The following is a 22,151-nucleotide window of genomic DNA, read 5'->3' on the forward strand; positions in this document are numbered from 1 at the left end:
TGACAAACTGTGACCATAAAACTGTGATTGTTCCCAAACAACCAATTGCTGCACACCTTCTTTTCTTTTACCATCTGAGCTGCAGATATTTTTTTTTACTTGGTGAATACATTAAAGCAGTTTATAGGACTAAACTTCAATAGTTCTTGACTCGCCAATGAAGCACAGTTCCTGTTACCATCGCAATAAATATAAACTTTGGTGTCTAATGAGAAAGGTTCTATATTTTTAATTTTTTGTTTGTAATCTTTTCTGGAGCAATTCTTTAGCACTATATATTATAAACTGTTGTCGAAGAGACTGAAAAAGACGTGATATTTTCAATGTCATATTCATACTATATGTAATGGTTCCTCAAAATAATTTTTTCCCTGGGCACAATTTACATATATTTAATTTTGTTAAAGTTAACTTTACTTGCAAAACATTTTTAACTTTATGATAGTGATGTTCTAAAACAGATATGGCATTATTTATATCAGTATTTAACTAAAATATTTTGTTTTATTATTGGTTTTTGAATCAAACTTTCTTTTTGCAGCATTTTTATCATATTAGTTATTATCAATGCATTAAATTGTGTCTTTATGTGTACATGTTTTGAAACTACTCGCAATTGTAAAGTTACATCATTAGCACTTGCCATTTACTCAATTATTTCTTACACCATTAGAAGAGACAAGAAGTGCTTGGACTGTGATTGGCTCACAGCTAAAAATTACACATATTCAAAGGAGCAATCAGTTAGACTGTGATCGAAAAATATTGGTTTGGATCATCTCTAGTAGTAACAATTCAGACGTCTGGCTAGTTCTATGGTCTGACTGTTACATACTGTAAACTCTTTAAATATTTGTAGGTTAACAAAATACTTATCAGTTCCATTAAAAGTTACTCTCTATGATTCTTGAATAAAATGAACTCTCTCAAAAAACATTTAATGGATTTTAACTTTTTATTTTTAACGATAATTCATTAATTATAGTGGCAGCCATTAGGTATCTTCACAAACAAACACCATGACAAATATGTCACTAATAAAACAATTTACTTTTTCATGGTACAGAAATGACTGATAAAAAAAAGAAATTATAGATTACCAAAATTAGGTACTTCCCGAGGTGTCTTACGAGCATGGTACAAGTAAAGAACCCAGTCTTTGGAATAATGACGAAACAAATCATGTTTACCTCGTAGGCTTTTCCCCACGACTGTGGTCAACGAATTATAAATAAAAGTCTGAATAATATTTCTTCGTTGCATAGCCTACACCACATCCGTGAAATTTACTTCTTCATGCTACATTATGATGTTTATTTTGTAAACCGCCACCCAACACAAGTTTTCAGTACCATAACAAGAGAACGACTGAAAATGGCTGACTCAACAGCCGATCACAGACGGTAATTTAAATTATATCCAATATCTTAACTTGTCCTCTACTCTACTCACATGTTATATTTTGTATTATCCATTTTTTTATATATTTTGTGTATAGTTTAATAATTATGTAATTACATTTCGCTAAGTAATGTATCATGTTATCTTGTCCTTTTGGTATTTATATCATTTCTGTTTTCATGTTTTGTGTTTATCCTGTGCTGTCTCTTTTTATTGTGATAGTGTTTGTTTTTACTTGTTTTGTGTCGTACTTGTTCTGTGTCGTGCCCACCTCTAAAGTCCCAAGACTGTCGGTGGGCATGTAACAAATTTAAATAATAATAAAAATAATAATAACAAGACACTTAACAATATTAAAACTTTCCAAGATTCTATGTATATTTTGTCCATGTAACCTATCAAAAATTATTTTTCCCATGTTACTGTTGCTTTTGTTGTTGTTGTTGTTGTTGTTGTTGTTGTTGTTGTTGTTGTTTCTGCACCTTGGAAATTATTAACTCTGAAATGAAGATGAATAATCCTACAAATTTTCGGCCATGGGGTTGGCTTTCATGATTGAGCCACGTCGAATTGGTTGATTATACCAACATTTCGCTTTGCATTGCAGCAGGTGCATCATCCAGTTGATTTTTCACCTTGATAACGCCTGTTGCAATGCAAAGCAATATGTCGATACAATCGACCAATTTAATATGGCCTTTTCTCGAAAGCCTGCAAACAAAATTATATTCTATTTAATTAATATATAATACTGCAACATCATCATCAATGTGTGTTATCAGCCTTGCAAGCCTAGTTCCTTACAACTGCAAATTTCTCTTTGAAATGAAGATTCATTTTCAAAAATATTTGGTGACTTTAGGGGAACATGTTTCCTCTGAAAAAGAAAACTCAAAATTTTTTAATAAATTTGAATTAAAAATAGTGTAAAATAAAAAAAAAGTATTTTATTTAAAAAAAAAAATGTGGGGTGCATTGTTTAGTAGTTATAATTATTTTATTGACAGATATGAGTAGAAGGATTATCATTTTGATAATATCTTAAAAAGCATCCCACGCTTTTTATTAAATAGAATACTTTTTTTTACACATTTTTAATTCAAATTTATTTAAATTTATTTTCTATTTTTTAGTTGGATTTTCTATAAAAGCATGTTTTTTTTTATTAGTTTTTTTAAAACTATTATTTATTTTCTACTTTTTAGTTTGGTTTATTTATAAAATTGGGTTTTTTTAATTTTTTAAATTTTTTTTTTAAAACTGTTATTTGTTCTCATCTACTATTAATTCCGTGATAACTATAAGTAACTGTAATTATTTTCCAAATTATTAATGTGTACAGCTGTATTGATAGTCAAATCTCGATTTTAGAAGCCATTCAAAGATTTTAACGTTATCAATATATACAGTGAGACTTAATGGTATAAGGTTATTGACGAACAAGTGATATTGACCAGTCTTATATAGATATACTGTACGAAATTAATGCTGTGAAGCAGGAAAGGATGGGAGTTACGGATTAATTATTACGTGACAAGAATTTTGGGAAGGATAAGGATTGAGAAAGGATGAGGAAAGGACCTTCTCAATGTGTGTATAGAATATGTGAGAAAAATTTGGATAGCCCGGACTGGGATTCGAACCCAGAGCCTCCCGATGACGTCGGCTGCTCTACCATCGGGCGCTCGATGTACGATAAATATGGAACAAAACGCCCCACGCTTTTTTCACAATAATACTAGTATTTTCATTCGTAACTGTTTTAAGCTTATTTTAAAAATTATATTTCACTTTTTAATTCGATGTGCTTTAAAAGCGTGTTTATTAGTTTTTTTTTAAACTATATTTGTTTTTCACTTTTTAGTTTGAATAGAAGGATTGGCGAAGTCCCAGACGAATTACAGTTGGATTTACGGCACCAATCCCAAAATTTTTTTTTTTCTTTTAGCCGTGGACAGGATTAGAACCCACAACCGGTGAATCCGTGGGTTGACGTCATCGAAGACCCCTGCCTTAATCCACTCGGCCAACAAACCAACTGTCGAGAATATATTGTAATAATACTAATACCCAGAGTGCTCGAGCTGGAAAGTAGGTAGACGGTACGCATGTGCCGACTGCACGGTTGTCTCACTTGCTCTCACACAGAGGCTGGGTGAGGAAATTATTTAATCCTGTCTATCCTAATCAGGATAATGAGATAAACTTATTAAATTTGTGTATTGTCACCGGTCCTCGATAAGTGTACGAAGTTTAGATTAAATCTGTCCGTTTAAAGTGGGTCAAAATCGAATGCAAAGGAGTCGGTTACAAACATACAGGTGAAGCTAATATGAAGCGTATAAAAATCATAACAATCACAGCAACATACTTTAATCTGTACTTTTATTTTGAATAGTTTTATTTTCACATAATTCCAGAAAATATTTCTTCAGCTCCTGGAGAGCCAAACTTCGATGCGATATCTTGTTTTTTTCTTCCTTGGGGATCTCTGCGTACGTCCGCTCATAGTTTTCCGGCTGGAAGCACGGGTCCCAGCCGAAGTCCCGGGGGCCGCGGGGTGCCACGATCTTCCCCTCCGTCCTGCCATGGAACAGCTTCACCTCCGCCCCTTCGCCAGGGCAGTACGCGAAGGTGCACACCGCGCAGGCCGACTTGTCTTCCCAGCCGGTCAGCATCCTATGCAGACCCTCCGGCCCGAGCTTGTCCAGGAACCACTTGATGTACGGACCTGTCGGAGACGCCACGAGACACGCCTTGCAAGTGGTTGGCACAGTTCACAAGTACTCTTGAGTGGTGATGGGCAACATATTAAAACTGATACCGATCCAATTGGAAATACATTTCTTTAACAAATCCACTACTTTTTTTGTAAATAATCATAGTGCAAGTTTCCAGAATTTAAATATTTCTAAGTAATAAGTAAGTACAAACCTTAATAAAATTCTTTATTAAAAACAGTTTTCGGTAGATGACATAAAAAAAAAGTATTTTACTGCATACAATATGTGCATACCACAATAAACATGCCGTCGACTGATTAAGAAGCACAACATCAAGTATAGCCTTGAATTACAGAAAAATAGGAGTAAAAGATGCCTAAAGAAATATTAACAGGTAAATGGAAAAGGTGGATGACACACAAATGGATGAAATTGTATTTTTTTTAAATGTATCAGTTGTAAATGATTACTCAGAAATCCAGAAAATCGGGAATATCAACTGATACCCATACTAAAATGATTATGTCGTTGCATCACTACTCATGAGAAATAGATCACTTAGCATTATCCCCCTAAGTGCATATACAGTGAAAGGCAGTGGCAGCCCTAGACTTTGTGAGTCCCTGAGCCATTTACTTTTGCAGGCCCAAATATTATGAGGGGCCTTACCAGGGGGCTTTAGGATACAGAATGGCCCCAGCAAAAGGTATTGAGGATGGTGATTCGGGGGGAGCCCTTCTCTGGAATATTTGAAAAATAAACTCTTTTAAAGTCACAATTTTAAACCAACCTGAAACTAAAATACTGACAATGGTTTTGTTAATTTATCTTGCAACTTTATTCTTATGAAAATCTGAATAAATTACATTTACATTGTAAATTAAAAAGGGGTCAATACTTTAAAGATCAACATTTTACATTCCACGTGCGTCTGTAATAAAAGGATTAGATCGTGACCTCATTAGTTGTGGAGCCAAGGGCCGCCCTTGGTAAAAATGTCTTTAATTCAGCACATTGAGAACCATGGCCATGCTGAATTAGTGGTTTTGCTGGATTATCAAACATCGATATAGTTTTAACTGGAATACCAAATATGAAATTTAAAATGCTAGAAAACAGGAAACACTACTAATATGAAAACTGACAGTAACAATAAATTCTGAGCAACTGAAAACAGCGGCAGCGCAGTAATGCGACCTAGCGTCCTAGGTCAACAGCCAGAATTCACCTGGAAATCTGAACACGAGCAACTCAGCTGAAGTCTGATTACAGAATATGCCGGACCATAGAACAACAAATTAAAAACCTGACCTTTCACTGTACTTGCAACAAACTTCAGGTCTAAGACTACCTGTAAGAAGATTCTCATTCCTTTTCCAATCATTTACTAAAAAATTTTTTGAAGTTATACTTCTTTCGGTGTGTAGTGGAAAACAGAGTGAAATTTTACAATGTGCGTGCAGCATGCAACAAAATTTTCACAGGATAAAAAAAACTAAATACAAATAAAAATTATATATGTGCTTATAAAATCTTATACTTCTTTGATTGATGTTGAATAATGGTCCATATCATTTTAAAAAAAAAATATATTTATTGTGAATTTTAAATTGTGTCTATAAACTTTTTCAAATGTATCTTCAAGTGTATTTAAATACGTGATGTTATGTTTCCATATGTTTAATTTATTTTCATTATAAAATAGTTCATTATTAATTAAAATTCATATTGATTATTGTACTTAATTAATTTTATACATGTGTTTATATTAATATTGAATACTGAGTATTTATGTAAAAATTTGTAATTTCATTGAATTCATACAATGACCATATTTATAATATTACTCCAGTCTTTTTATTTTATTTCTATTAATTATTTGCATACCAAATTAAAGTTAATTTTTTCTTACACTAAGTAAGTATAACATCTAATGCACATACATAAGTACACACACTCATTTGAATTAAGAACAATTTTTTTAAAGTTGGTAAGTTTTTGATGCAACAAATAATCAATGCAGTATATTACAAGACAGCCACCATTTACCTTGCACTGGTTAGAGGAACTTTTTTTTAGTTAAGAATTTACAGCACTTATAATAAATTTAATTGTGTTAAAGAAGTTTTCTTGATCAATAACACAAACCTGGAAGGCCCCCAAGGGCATTGAAGCATAAACACGTATCTTCAATGATAACTGGGCCTTTCACAATTCTGGCAGCTTCTTTACATTTGCTTATGCAAATGTCGTCCATTTCTCCTTGGTATTCTGGCAAATCTATCTTTCGATTCTCGATCTGTAATGAAAGTATTAGTCACTTCATTTACCTAAATGGCTGTTCAAGGACAGATATGCAAGGACATTTATGTTTTTATTATAGCAACATCTACTTTCCTGCAAATTTTTCAAAGTCAATGATATAAGGTAGGTACCTACTAAAAATGTTCATAATGTCTTGTCAGCAAGATTGCAAGATCAGTGTCTTGCCACAACACCAACTTCCACCATATATAAAATAAAAATGGATACTAAATTAAGAAGGTAAAATTAATAAAAAATATTTTTATTCAAATACTAATTTAATACAATTACATTCTGCAAGGACTGTTTGTTTCAAAGCCATATACATTTATCATATGTCATTTTTTAACAAAACACTTCTAGCTACTATATGCAAAATTCAGATTAAATTGAAAACTATCTATTGGAAAATAAAGATCACACAACTAAAAACACTGGTTTTAAAATATTTATATGAATGTCCACGTACTTAATTGCAATAGATGATGCAAAGACTAGATTTAAATTGAATTTTTTACAGTTGTGTAATTGACTATCACGCATCAATTCCAAATGTTGAGATTAGCTGGAATGTGTTAGGTAGCCTATTACATAATTTTTAACTGGTTCCTACCTTGTATGGTAAAGACTCTCCAAGAATGGCCACAACTTCTTCTAGTTTCTTGGCATTTCCCGTCACAAAAACTACTGGGCCAGGCATGTTGCATGTGCTGACAAACCTTACTGAAACAATCAGGTAGAATTTGAACTGCACAAAAATTTAGATGGCATGAACATCAGAGGAAAACAACTATTGAGTAGACTCGCTATGTTCCCAATAGCATGTCGAAAGTTCTTACTTCTTCATGTGCCATCTTCACTAAGAATGTTGGCAAACATCATTGATATCCGTGCTAGAAACCAGCCATGATGATTTTCCTGACAATATCAGCGAGGATCTTTAATGCAGTGCCATACCGTTGACCGTCAAGCAGTTCATCCGCTTTCTGGGGAGATTTCTCCCGCCAAGGACAAGAGGGTGCCCTCTACCTGCTAGTCCGTCCTCCAAGAGGCCATTAGCTTTTGGTAGACAGACTACCTATCCCGGGAGTTGCTCGGCTGACTGACTGCAGTGTCACAGACATTTCTACACCTGTAGTTCTTACTACTAATTTATTATTAATTATACAATTTAAAAAACTTAGCACTAGAAACCACACATTATCAAAAGACAATTACGTATTGCATTTGACATCTTTGAAGCCCCCTTGTAAAGGTGTATGAACACATTCTGACGATGTACTAAAAACACAGGCCTAATTTGACTGTGTTGAAAATCTTTTGGTATTTAAAAATCAATATGTTAATGTTGTTTGGGAAAAACATTATGAAATTGTGTTTTAAAAACTTAGCACTAAAACCACCATTTTCTGTGGGAGGCTTCTTGCCAACAGGCAGTAGTCCAATTGTAAGATAGAATACAGTACTGTAGTATCAAATGCAAGTGTACAGAAAAACACTAAAGTCCTCTCCCAAAATTATCCAAGTATTCATTCCAAAAGGTGTTCTTTGAAATAAGTAACAGTCTTAGTAATATTCACCTGAGAGTTTCCAGGGGTAAAGTGTATGTCTAGGAGTGTGTGGGTGCATTAGGGCAAAGGTGAGCTATGAGGTAGTAAATACGGGACTCAAATGGTGTTGGAGAATACAAGGAAGGGCTAGGGGGAGACAAAGTACTGGTTAAACCAGATCTATTAACCCAATCCGAGGAGGTGGAAGGTATTAGCACCCATAATATAATATACCAATGGTAGAGATTTGCATGGGCCCGAAGAAGTCTGCAAAAGGCAGATGTAGAACAATATGGCAGTATGGGAGGGCGGATCAGACAAGCTTCATAGCATTGATGAGCAGTGGGAGAGTCTCAAGGCAATAGGGAGCGCACTTGAGGTACTTGTGCCTAGGAAGAAGATACTTAGCTGTGGGAGGTGGTCCACCGTATTATAGAAGAGAGACTCGAAAACTAAAATAGGAAGGTAGAACATTATTTACAATGAGTATAAAAAGGGTTAAAGAAGTTGTGTAGGAAAAAGAAAAGATATAGGGAGACAACTAAATAGTGAAAATAAACTGGCTAAAGAAAAATAACTTGGGGAAATGATGGAACAGGGATGTAAAGGAAATGTGCAGAAGGTGTATGGGTTCATCAGGAACATACAGGCAGGATGGAGAACTTGCAGTCAGGAATAAGGAGAAAGCAGATGTGTTTGTAAAATGGTACCTGTCAGTAGTTGAGAAAAGGCAGCAATAAGAAGGGACAAGGGAAGTGCAAAGTGCAGAGCAATAGTTGAGGGAATAGCAATAGTGTAGGAAATAGTTGAGGTTGGGGACAGAGAAGATTAGAGAGTTAGTAAAAGGACTACACAGGAAGAAATCTATTGGTAAGGATGGAAAAGTAAATGGCATGAGGCCATGTAATACAATAGAGAAGGGGAAAATCCACAAGAATGGAAGGAAGCAGTTTAAAAAAAAAAAGGGGGGGGGGGGGGAGAATAATAGAGGACCAGCCAGTTACAGACTGGCAAGCTTCACATCAGCAATAGTAAAGATAATGGAGCGAATAGAGCACAAGCATGTGGTCGCAGAGATGAACAGGAGACAATGGTTGGATGAAAGGAAGCGAGTTTAGGAGAGACCACTTATGTATAACCCAGTTGGTGACCTTGCTGACTTGGTACAGGGGGTTGACATGAGAAAACAGATTGATGCCTGCTTCATCAACTTTGAAAAAGAATTTCATAAGGTATCACATGCAAAGTTGATGCAAAAGGGATAGGAAGGTGGTTGAGTGGATTGGGGACTTTCTTACTTAGGTACATAAAGCTGATAGTAAGAGTAGAGAATGAATTGTCAGAGGGAGGTAAAGTTGCATCAGAAGTGCCACAAGGATGTGTTCTAGGACCATTACTCTTAACAATCATGATCAATGATATAGAAGACTAAACAGAGGACAGGCACTTTTTTGCAAATGACTGTATGGTGTATGGGGATGCAGAGGCAGGAAGCTTACAGGTAGAGTTAGATGTTCGGAGGAATAGCTGGAAAGAAATGGAATGAAAATAAATGTTGGCAAGACCAGTGTAATACTAAAAACAAAACAAAAAACTATGGTAAATAAGGTTCTACCACTGGAGGGGTGTATAAATATATATAAGTATACAATAGCTACTAACACCTTGGGATAGTTCTCCAATGAAAACTGGGGTATGGGGAGAAAATGGAAAATATGAACAGGCAGTCTTTAGATATGCTGGGAAGGCTAATGAGGGGAGGAAGCAGTATTTTCAAGAAGGCTAGCACCGAAACGGTGTGCCCCATGCTGAAGTACGTTGTTGCAGTGTGGGATCCATATACAGTGGCGCTCAAGAAGGAACAGGGAGTGTGCATAACAGAGCAGCTAGGTGAGTCAAGGGCAAGTGGAGAATAGGTAATAATGTAAAACGGCATATCGTCGGTCTAATTAGCAAACCTCGTAACTCCCTGAAGACAAATTTTACAAGAGAAGCAAAAAACTGAATAACTTTTTTGTTTGTACTAAATATGTGTTTAATTCATCACATAATAGTTCAAACACCCTCTGACGTTTGTCTACAAACTCTGTGTCAGTTTTTAATTATTAAACCTTTTTTTTAATGGAGTTACGAGGTTTTACAATCATAAATTCAAACTAAATATGGAGATACGAGGTTTGATAAGATATAAATCTTCTTATTGGCGTAAACTTAATATTGATATTAGAACAATTTTGAGATGAATAGCTATAGCACCAAATTTATTCGTGTATTATAAAAAAGTATCTCTAACAATAATACAAGGGTTATTTCCGATATTGAACAGTAAGGACAGTATACAATACACAACAGCAATATTGTATAGTACATAAAATCAACATTGACTATGAATTCGTTTGAAAGAACATCAAGATAAAACTAGCTTTTAAATACTGATAACTGAGGCAATAAATATTACTCCAATAAATTGTAAACAAAAATTACCCCTCAGAAAATCAATGCTTCAGTTTTGAAAAGGAAGGCTATCATAAAATAAATGATAGTCTGACTCCATAGTTGTTTTCAGGGACTGCAAATGGTCGTATTTAGTTTTCTTTATCTTCAGCCTCTCAGTGTACAGTGCTGGCAAACGATTAAATGGCTTATCAGTAATGTTCTTTTTGAGAATAGGCAAGTTCTTCCACTCTTCTGTGAAACCCAACTTGTAGGAAATAACCCCATCTGGAGTGTACTTCAAGGCTCTGATGTCGGTAACACATGGATCCCCAGTTATTCTGCCTGGTCTGATAGAGCCATACACTTGAGCATGATCAAATTAAAAAAAAAAAACTGTGAGTCAAATAATGAACTTCATATGGACGTGGATTTCTGTGTGCTTCCCTGCAAGTTGCAATGTAGTCAGCTGGAACATTAATCTTCTTGTTTTTCAGCTTTTTTTTTTTCTTCGAGTGCATGGAGTCTGCCTCCATTTGTGTGTGTCCGACCTCCAGAAACTTTTTCTTTATCGTTACACACTTTGTCACCGATATCTGTAAGAGTGCATTGGCGATAGTCACATTTCTGTTCTGATAGCAGCAACCATCACTATACAGTATCAATTTGTCGGCATCGTTCCTCAAAGGTAGTTGCGACAAGATGAAGTTGCAAATTATTGTAGCAAACTCATTTGAACCAAGGCCCATCTCAGTCTCGTTCCACAGATAACAGAAGCCATCTTTGGCTTTCAAATCGAAAACAGTAAAAGAAAACAATGAAAGTGCCAATATCGTAAAGAATGTATGATGTTCTACAAGGAATACTCATGAGATCCATGCTGAAATCATTATTGGCTCTTGACATTCTGAAATGAAGAATGGATAGCTAAATTGTATAAAATAGTGGGCAGTCCCCACTTCTCCTATATATATATATATATATTTTTTTTATTTTCTGAGCAAAAAAAAATATATATTATAATTATTTTGAATATTTAAAATTTACATGTGATCAATCCCTTCTGGAGTCTAATTGTAGCTAAACTCATTGGGAGATACGGAGGCACAGATAAATCACAAATGTTTGTAGATACTTTAATCCACTTTAACCTAAAAGAGATAGTTTTAACGAAAACAGAAAATAATAGTTACTTAAGGCACACGGCATTACTCAGTAGAAGCAATTTCAAATCTATCTGAAGGACCACTGAATGTTCGGAAAACGTACTTCTCTTTAAAAACAGCCAAAAATATTTGATCAGAACAACTTTACTCACTGTCGATGTCTGGGTCGAGATGTAACATTTTTACATTACACCATATAAGCAACAATACACGATAACCATATTTTATAGATTTTAAAACACCAAGGCGTTAGGCCTCAGCCTATACGTGGTAACGCCAAAAAAACCTTTTCCAACTTAATTTTTAATCTACTTCCTGTTCCGGTGCTGCCGAATCCCGTGAAGACCCTGTCTGGGAGATCCAGAGCAGCATCTCATGGCCTTCGGTCACAACAATAGTGTTAAATCACAGGTACGTAATATCTCGAAAAACAATAAGATTCCAAATAAAAAATGTGAACAGGATGAAACATACATGAAAAATCAGTAGGACTTCCAACAATACATAGGAAAAATAAGTTCATAATAATAAGGTTCAAAATACTTATTATAAGTTCTTGTTTTCAGGTTAGACCTATAGTATTTTTCAAGTTAAGGTAATACTACAATAGCGTGCTCGTAAAAATGCATTGACACGAGAGAAGGTTAATTCAAACAATAAGAAAGTATATAAATAATACTGAAAATACATTTAAATAAGAATTAAATGTCTGTACGGACACTTTGTGGTAGTACAGAAGCTGTCCCATGGGGTAACAATAAAACGCAGTGGACACGAACTACGTGGCCGCCGGTTTAGTGATAGCCCATCTGTCTCTGTCTTATGTAGCATGCGCTTCAGGTTCCCGCGCGACGGTTGAGAATTGGCGGAGGGGTGGGGGTAACTGGCGCGCGACTGGTGACCAACCAAGTGCTGGCGCTCGGAGTGACTCGTTGTCTACCGCCGGCCGTCCTCGAAGCAACACCTCGCTGCTCCGCGCTCCAGAAATGGCGCGAAAACTCTGTCGTCTCGTCGTCGTGCTGGTGGTAAGGTGTTGGGAGGGTGTCTAGCATCAGGCAGGCTCAGGACACTGGTGAGTTTACTTACAATTGAATGCAGTGGACGGCGATTCAGTGTTAGGTGTACCATTAACAACCCTCAGTCGTTCTGCAGGTGTGACCACGGCGTTGTGGTGTGCCGATCCACGCCGGGGCAGACGGCAACGTCCTCTCCACGCCATCGCGGAGGGTGCCTGCTACCGAGAGGGCAGCAGGACGTGCCGTGCCGGGGTCACCCGCGCTCGTGGGGACGAGCGGCTGACGGCGGCGGGTCCTGACAGCACCCGCGGCAGCGCCGGGGCGCGGTCCGCAGGGCAGCCCTAGAGCCGTCCCAGACGGGGACCAGTGGTGTACAGCAGGGGGTGGACGGAGGTCCCATGCTGACGCAGCTGCGTCAGCGGACGTGGCGTCGACCGGACGTCCCGTTGGAGCGGGTCAAGCTCCGTCGTCGCACCGCTAAGTACATGGCCGTGTCCTACACTCGTTTTCACTTCCGCACTAAGCACATGACAGGCGTGTCTAGTATCTCGCGGTCCCATAACTTACTCCATAAATAATCATAACAATGTTCTGTGCTTACTGGTTGCTTTCTGGATTCGCCCTCACTGTCGCATTGGTGTAAGACAACAATAGGGATGTGATCACATACAAAAAAAATATCATTATTATGAAAAATATGAAATTAATAAGAATTCTTATAATATATTATATATATATATATTATGTAATTATCTTTGACTTATGAGAATACAGTATAGTATGCAACAATCACTTAACTTCTTATTACTTCTCAAAAACACAAATATTTTGCTATAATTATTAAATATGATAGGAATACACTATTTACACCATGGTACTGCTAGTTTTATTCTTAGTTAACTAGTCTTTCAGTTGTACAGTGGTTTAACTGTCTTGCGGGCTTTGTTTACATATAGTACTCTAGCCTTGGTACTGTACTATAATTCTATAACTTGTTACCATAAAACTTGCAATTACAATATAAATACTTATCAGGGTTGGTTGGCATTTTTTTTTTCTTTCAGAAAAGTTATTAAAATTGTTTTCATTCTTATTATTATCCTTAGACAATGATAATATAGTATAGAATTGCTATTCAGCTTATTCTACTGACATAACAGTCTTGTGATTTGAATCATAACAAACATAAAATATTTACATTACGTACTTAAAATGTTTAAACAACATTTTGTTTACTATTAGCTGAGTAAACTTGTTGATCACTAATGTAATTTGCAGTATTATTACAATTTTTAAAACATATTAAAAGTTTTTTTTTTTTTGTTTTTACAATTTGATCTCAGTGATTTTGGTTTTGTTTACATATGGATATATCACTTTCATGTGATGTTAGGTGTTCATACATCACAAATCAAAATTATTTATTACATGGAAAACAATTCTAAGAGATTATTAAATAGTAACATAACACAAGAAAAATATTTACACACAAAAATAACCAGTTGAAAAATTATATACATACTTAAGCTTATACATAATCAAATATAATCATTTCTTATGATACCTTGACATTTATTATTAGTATTCAAGACTAGTATTATTATTTCTTGCCAGATGAAGGTACAGTATTTATTCTCTCTTGAATATGGTGAGGCTTTCAGCTGATTGTTCACAGTCTCTCACTCTGTTACTCTGGACACAGCTGCACAGTAGATTACTTGCAGAATGCTGTTGTCTTGTTAGGTAGGCTGTCAGCTACTGGCTGATGCAGAGTCTCATATCATTTCAAGAATGTTCATGATCTTCCAGTCAGGTGTTACACCTATTTACACTGACATATAAAAATTTCTTGCACTTTTATACATTTGTCACACTTCTGTTATACAGTGACTTCATACAACAACTGGGCAGCATAAGAGCAGACTTTCTCTCGCAACACCAGTGTTCCTTGCTACTGTGGATAACAACTCAGAAGACAATCACATCATCATGTGCTGCTGAACAACAGTGACGTCACTCGCGTGACAGTGTGATCCTCAAGATGACAGTGCTTCGAATTATGTGTTACACATCAAAAATAATATTCGGCGTTCATAAAATTAATTTGTGCCCATAATTTATAAAATCAAATTCCAAAATAAATCAGTTCCAATGCAGTTTTTTTTTCTTTCATTCTGATTGAGCAAAATAAATTCCACAAATTTCTTCATATCAAGCTTCCATAAATTTTCTCTTTTAAATTGCAATATATATATATATATATATATATATATATATATATATATATATATATATATATATATATATATATATATATATATATATATATATATATATATATATATATATATATTTTTTTTTTTTTTTTTTTTTTCAAATAAGATAGCTTTGTGGGTGATACAACAACAAGCTAAGGCTCAGAGTGCTACAAGAAGGAGTATCATATCTGCAGGTAACTAGCAGTTAGAGTGTGCATGAGTAGTTGCAAGTGTTCTTGTGCTTGTAGTACGCAATGTGCATGTACTGCTTAGGAGTCACACAGCTGGTCGGCGAAAAAATTAACACATAGTAGTCACTCTTGTTAGGTTGGTTAGCTCACACTATAGTGGATCAGTAGGTTTTTTTTTTTCTTCAGAGTAAACAACATGATTACACTGTTAGTAGACATCTAGTCCTGCTCACATGTGTCACCGAAGCTTCATACCCATTTAGGTCATGCCATAGCCATACATTACGGTACCATAATAACCCTAGGTTAGTACTGGACAACAAATCCCAGTGCGGCAGAGCCTTAGTCTTAGACCGTCACGAGACAACACACTGGTTTTAAGCTCATCAGGCTACCAGACTAGTGCATTTCCTTACACTAACAAATACAGCATACCGTACAACCTTGGCTAGCACAGGTCCTGACTTGGACACGAAACATTGAGCATCACACACTTAACAGTGTTCGATGTACAGGTCCTTGATCACATAGGACTACACAGTGTAGACAACATGTACACCAATGTTGTTTCTATACTTCACATGGAAAAAAAAAATAATTATACTAGCTAACACACAAACAACACATGTTACTGTGGGACAATAGGCTTGTGGTAGGCCCTTAGTTGGGTTAGGTTATACCTGCCTATGATGATGTTGGTGGCAGGGTCTGCCAACTCATAGCAGTTGTTGTGAATTCTGTTTATGACCACATAGGGTCCCTTGAACAGCAAGAACAACTTCTTGGTAACATGGTCCCACTTCTTGCTCCCGCTTGCACTCCTGCATAACACTAGGTCTCCTATACTGAACTGCTTGATTTTAGAAGCACTCTTCCTTCTTTGCCTTGCTTGCGCCTCAGACTGTAGGCGGTCGTTGATCAACTGTTCTACCTCACTACCTGTGGGTAGTTCTGCATGATCAGTTTCCATGTCAAATTTGGGCATATAGAGCGGGTCGATCGCCACCGATCTATCCAGACACAGAGCTTCATAAGAGGTGACATGTAGGCTCTGGATAGCGGGTATGAGTTCGGGGCGATGCAAACCTGACCCGTTCTAGTTTAAGGCTCTATCCTGGTTGTTCTGGCTACCCTGCTGGGCAGATGAACCTGCTGGGTTAGGCCCTGTCCAATTACTTGGACCATTAGCAGCCCTGTTTACTGCTGCCTGAAACTCTGCAGCAACAGGATTCACTGGCGCATTGCGCTGGAAGTAGTCCTGTTGAGGCTGGGAATTGTCTTGCGATGAGAATGAGGGTGGTGGGTATGGAAAATGATATTGGATGCCGCCAGATGAGCCGGTGTGATACTGTGGTCTGCAGCTTCTCTCTGGACTGGCAGGGGTCTTGCGGTGTGGCGGGCGAAAGTCAGGTTTCCCACTAGCGTAGTCAGAATAAAACCGCTTCTGGCCCTGGTGACGGTAGTCAGCCTCACCATCTGACTCGGCATAGCGCTGCGGGTAGGTGAACTTCCTGGGTGGCCGTTCAGTTGATGTTTTCCCCTGGAACTGGCTGTTGGGGTCCTCCTCACCGTCGCTGCAGGTCTGCTTACTTGACCACCAGGTAGTTTTGTGGTAGGGCTTGTTACAGTTGCTTTTGCGGTTGTACTTGCTCTTGTGCTTTTTCCCTTGCTGCCATTGGCTGGTGTACTCGTCATTTTTACCTGACCTCTCCCATGTCAGGGTGTGCACATTTGCCTGGCGGTCATCCCTGGGCCGATTTTGCCAGTAATTGTGCACTGGCACATTTTTACTGGGAGGCTGCTGAGGTGTTCGTTCAGCCTCATCCTTAGCTCCTTGCCCTCGCTGCAGCTTCTGCAGCTTGTCTACTGCCAGAACTCGGAATTCGGTGACATCTTTGTATGTGTGTCCCGACATCTGGATCTGGTAGGCGAGTGGGAGCTGTGTCAACATGGTTGCTATGAACTCATCATCTGACATAGTTATATCTAAGTACCGGGTACGCTCATACATAGCTGAAATGTGAGCTTCCAGGCTACTCCCCTTGCGTCAGTCAAACCGGTCCGTGTGCAATTGGGCCCTCAAATTGCCTTGCACTTTTAGGTTCCAGAACTGTGCTCTGAACTTTTCTCTAAACTGTTCGTAGAAGGTGATATGTAGGCTCTGGAGCTCCCACCAGAAAAAAGCAGTGCTTTTGAGTGCTACATTCAGGCACTTCAATTTTTCACTGTCACTTAATGAGAAAGTCTTTGCATATTCCTCAAATTTATTGAGGAATCTGACTGGGTTCTCCAATGACTTGCCAGAGAACATGGGCATGGACTCGGCCCAATGTTTGGCTGGATGATGCAGTAATGTGGCCTGGTCAAGATGTGGGGTGCTGCACTATGAGGTGGGATGAGGTGGTGTGACAAGTGATGAGATAGCTGGGGGTGGTGGTGAGTCTTGGCTGGCTGTCACTGCAGGCTGCAGGCTGGGTAGCTCGGTCATGGAGGTGTTTGTTGTCGCCATCCTGCTGTGCAGCTCTTCCACTCGCTGTTGGACTTGTTGCTGGAGAGTGCTGGCACATGCCTGTGCAGCTTGTTCGGCGGCTGCTCTTGCTCCTGACTCAACAGTTTCAATTCTTGCCTGTAGAGTGACTGTGGTTTCTTCAATGCGTTCGAGCCTCTGGTGGATCACTTGCGACTGGCCCTGTCCCTCCATCCGTACTCGGTCCACAGATCTAATCAGAGACGTGGTGTGGGATTCTAGGTTTTCCACCCTTTCCTGCTGTGTTTGCATTTGACTGGCCAGCTGTCCCACTGACTGAGATTGCTCTTGCAGTCTGGCATCCAATCGTACCTCCAGGTCACTGAGGCCTGTTTGCAGCTGGCGATCTAAGCTCTCTATCCTTATATTCAGCTCACTCTTTAACTCGCAAAGGTTAGCGTCCAGTTGCCCCGCGACAGCATCAATCTTTTCACTCATGTTCTGGGCATTGGTGTCCATCTTGCTATTCATACGTTGCAACATCAGCAAGATGCTGGTTAAATCAGCCGATGGTATGTCACCTGTAGGAGTGGTGGGGGCAGACATATCCGATTCCCCTGCTGGTGCCTTTTCCTCTTCAGAAGCAGCTGCAGGTGTGGCTGCTGCTGTCCCACCTTCCCTGTTGGTTTCACACCTCTCCGGCGTGTTGTGTTCAGTGAGCACCAGTATACCTTCAGGTATAGCTGCATAGGACTGTGTGTTCTGTCCAGGCTGTACATCCAGTAGATGTTGGTACACCTGCTCGTACTTTTCTTGTTGGCAGGCCTGTGCTGTGGTCGTATGTTCCTGGCCTGGCACAGGTGGTGCAGTCTCGCCCACATCACTGCTGGTCTCAGACCGGCTCCTCAACTCATACACCTTGTTGAATGACATTTTGGAGTACAACAGTAGAGAAGTCGTTTCCCTGGTGCCAACACGTAGAATGCACACTTACTCTTGAAGTTGCTATGTTCGGCACTATTTCTTCGGAGCCACCACGTTGCGGGCGCCACTTCCCCTCTCTGGGCAGTCCCCACTTCTCCTATATATATATATTTTTTTTTTATTTTCTGAGCAAAAAAAAAATATATATTATAATTATTTTGAATATTTAAAATTTACATGTGATCAATCCCTTCTGGAGTCTAATTGTAGCTAAACTCATTGGGAGATACGGAGGCACAGATAAATCACAAATGTTTGTAGATACTTTAATCCACTTTAACCTAAAAGAGATAGTTTTAACGAAAACAGAAAATAATAGTTACTTAAGGCACACGGCATTACTCAGTAGAAGCAATTTCAAATCTATCTGAAGGACCACTGAATGTTCGGAAAACGTACTTCTCTTTAAAAACAGCCAAAAATATTTGATCAGAACAACTTTACTCACTGTCGATGTCTGGGTCGAGATGTAACATTTTTACATTACACCATATAAGCAACAATACATGATAACCATATTTTATAGATTTTAAAACACCAAGGCGTTAGGCCTCAGCCTATACGTGGTAACGCCAAAAAAACCTTTTCCAACTTAATTTTTAATCTACTTCCTGTTCCGGTGCTGCCGAATCCCGTGAAGACCCTGTCTGGGAGATCCAGAGCAGCATCTCATGGCCTTCGGTCACAACAATAGTGTTAAATCACAGGTACGTAATATCTCGAAAAACAATAAGATTCCAAATAAAAAATGTGAACAGGATGAAACATACATGAAAAATCAGTAGGACTTCCAACAATACATAGGAAAAATAAGTTCATAATAATAAGGTTCAAAATACTTATTATAAGTTCTTGTTTTCAGGTTAGACCTATAGTATTTTTCAAGTTAAGGTAATACAACAATAGCGTGCTCGTAAAAATGCATTGACACGAGAGAAGGTTAATTCAAACAATAAGAAAGTATATAAATAATACTGAAAATACATTTAAATAAGAATTAAATGTCTGTACGGACACTTTGTGGTAGTACAATAGTTTAGACATTACCTCCAAAAACATTTGATATTATGGCCTGTATTACAAAAGTTTGAAAAGTATAATTTATTGCAAAAAGTGTTTTGTACGCATAAATAACCGATGGACAATAGTTAGTGTGAGATAATAATAAAATGTACCTGCTCCATATGTTCAAACAATATCGAAACAATTAGAATAATATTTAAAAAAAATTAATAGACAGTCCAACAATAACACTGTGTTTGTTTACTAACAAAATGGAGTTACGAGGTATGCTAATATGCAGAAAATCGACAGCTGGAGATAAGAGGTTTTCTGAAAATAGGATTGTAGCCCATAGGGATTGTTTATTGTTATGATCTTTGGAATGGTAATAGAACACATAACTGAGTATATAATAGTACCAAAAAACAATTTTTGACAAAAAGTGGAGGTAAATATTTACAATCGCGGTAGATGCCAAAAATAATGCTAAAAATCCGAAAATACTTTTATTCTATGCACTTTCACTTCCTCTTTTCAAATCAACCGGCGGAGATAAGAAATTCCAAATACTTTAGGAGATATCGAATTTTTTAATTTCATGATATGTAGAGTCGCGGTAGATGCCAAAAAAAATGTAAAAAATCCTAAAATACCTTTATCATATGCTCTTCAACTTCCTCTTTTCATTAAAAGCGGCGGAGATAAGAAATTCCAAATACTTTAGGAGATATCAAATTTTTTAATTTTGCAATACACGACCTGTGGAACCATTCGAGCGGCGCCATTTTTGTTATTTTGCCGTGTTCGTGAATACGTGAATCGTGAATGCGTAATTAATAAAATGGTTGATTAGGTCAGGTCAGTTACATTATTAATACTTTCAAACTAAGGTGATATTAAAAATTATTTTGTGAATTAATTTTAATGGCTGTTTAGTTTTAAATATTTATAATGTAACTGACCTGACCAAACAAACCCGGACAGAGGGTGAACAGTAACTAAAATGGTCGATTAGGTCAGGTCAGTTACATTATAAATAGTTTAAAACTAAGGTGATATTAAAAATAATGTGAATTAATTTTAATTATTCTTTAGTTTTAAATTATTTATAATGTAACTGACCTTACCTAACAAACCCGTAACAAAGGATGTACAGTAACAACTCACGTAATTTTTTTTGTTACTTATTACTTGCGCAACAATATCAAAATAACAAATAAGACTTTAAAATTAGAAACGTTAAAAACTCACGTAAGTTGGAGGCGGTAATTAAACACCGTTTTAAACAATAATTGAACTAAATAATCACGTATTAGTTCATTTGAATTCTGGCCTATCACGAACAATCACGTGACATCATTATCCAATAAAAAAATAGATACTCGTACGTAAACAAGAAACAATGGTGCACGCACGCCACAGGAATGCGCTGGTTTTGTGCTGAAATTTAAAAATTCGATATCTCCTAAAGTATTTGGAATTTCTAATCTCCGCCGCTTTTAATGAAAAGAGGAAGTTGAAGAGCATATAATAAAGGTATTTTCAGATGTTTATCATTTTTTTTGGCATATACCGCGACTCTACATATGATGAAATTAAAAAATTCGATATCTCCTAAAGTATTTGGAATTTCTTACCTCCGCCGGTTGTTTTGAAAAGAGGAAGTGAAAGGGCACAGAATAAAAGTATTTTCAGATTTTTACAATTTTTTTTGGCATCTACCGCGATTTTAAATATTTACCAAAGTGGAGTTACGAGGTTTGCTAATTAGACCGACGATATGTAATAAGTCCATCAGAGATAATGAGGGAAATGGGGTTGGTACAGAGGTTGGTGAGGTGGGGTGGGCAAAGCTGGAAATTGGAGAGGGAAACTTAGAAGCAGGAACGAGAATTCCGGAAAGGTATTTCAAGAGAGTAAAAGGACAAAGGGGGAGGAAGAACTCACTGATTAAGAGAACAATTGAGAGATGGAATAGTTTGAATGAGGTGTGTGTATTGGCAAGGAAAGTGGTGCATTTCAGGAGTTCCTTGCCGTCAGGCTTGTGATCGTACTGAAGATCAAAACCGTCCCTAAGTTTTATTCTTAAGGATTAAATGATTGTAAAGCACTTAAACAACCTACCCCTCACAGATAGCGCAAGTTGAATGAAAAGTCGGGAGCCAGCCATCTAAACAAAATATTTAACAAAGTTCCAACGCTGCCGATCCCCGAATTTTTTGTGTATCCTGCTTCAACGGCCATAATATATACCAAGTACCATTAGGCCATCATAATATTATTGGTTCAGCCTGCTACATACCAATCAAAACATAGGAAACAAGTACGTTGTGCATGAGATACACAATGAAGTTAGGGAAGTAATTTTTAACTCCACGTGTAGTAACGATATTCTTCTTTGTCTATGGTTATGTGCATAATGCCATAGATTACGTTCCTATAATAAAATATAACTAAATTAAATTTCTTTAGATAAACAACAAATATGTAGTCCAAAACAGAAATAATTTCGTATAACAATGTAATAAACAAGTGAATCATTAAAGTTTCATGAATTATTAATCATACATTAATTTAATACGTAACCCAAATGATTTCAGAGAAGAAAATATTTTTGGCACTTAATCACTATCAGAATCAGACATTACAGTAAATT

General features: G+C 37.2%; 1 protein-coding gene and 1 long non-coding RNA gene across 9 annotated transcripts; one reads left to right on the forward strand and one right to left on the reverse strand.

Annotated features, from left to right (window-relative positions):
- Positions 1 to 3,769: 3,769 nt before the first annotated feature.
- LOC134542262 (inosine triphosphate pyrophosphatase) lies at positions 3,770 to 21,916 on the reverse strand. Of its 8 annotated transcripts, none has more exons than XM_063386390.1 (4): positions 21,798 to 21,916; positions 7,042 to 7,151; positions 6,273 to 6,423; positions 3,770 to 4,132 (listed from the first exon to the last, which is right to left on the reverse strand). In XM_063386390.1, exons 1-4 carry the CDS (start codon positions 21,829 to 21,831, stop codon positions 3,774 to 3,776), a joined length of 654 nt encoding a protein of 217 aa, XP_063242460.1. In that variant the 5' UTR covers positions 21,832 to 21,916; the 3' UTR covers positions 3,770 to 3,773. The 8 variants fall into 8 exon arrangements, with proteins under 8 accessions (XP_063242460.1, XP_063242452.1, XP_063242477.1 ...); XM_063386382.1 differs by having other exon boundaries at positions 21,620 to 21,896; XM_063386407.1 differs by having other exon boundaries at positions 7,042 to 7,147; positions 21,620 to 21,870.
- On the forward strand, positions 12,339 to 14,739 carry LOC134542298 (uncharacterized). Its single transcript, XR_010076774.1, has 3 exons — positions 12,339 to 12,649; positions 12,730 to 13,074; positions 14,481 to 14,739. It is a non-coding gene; the product is annotated as an uncharacterized LOC134542298 (long non-coding RNA).
- Positions 21,917 to 22,151: the final 235 nt, after the last annotated feature.

This window comes from Bacillus rossius, chromosome 1 (assembly GCF_032445375.1).
Source record: "Bacillus rossius redtenbacheri isolate Brsri chromosome 1, Brsri_v3, whole genome shotgun sequence".
In the NCBI taxonomy this organism is placed as follows: domain Eukaryota; kingdom Metazoa; phylum Arthropoda; class Insecta; order Phasmatodea; family Bacillidae; genus Bacillus; species Bacillus rossius.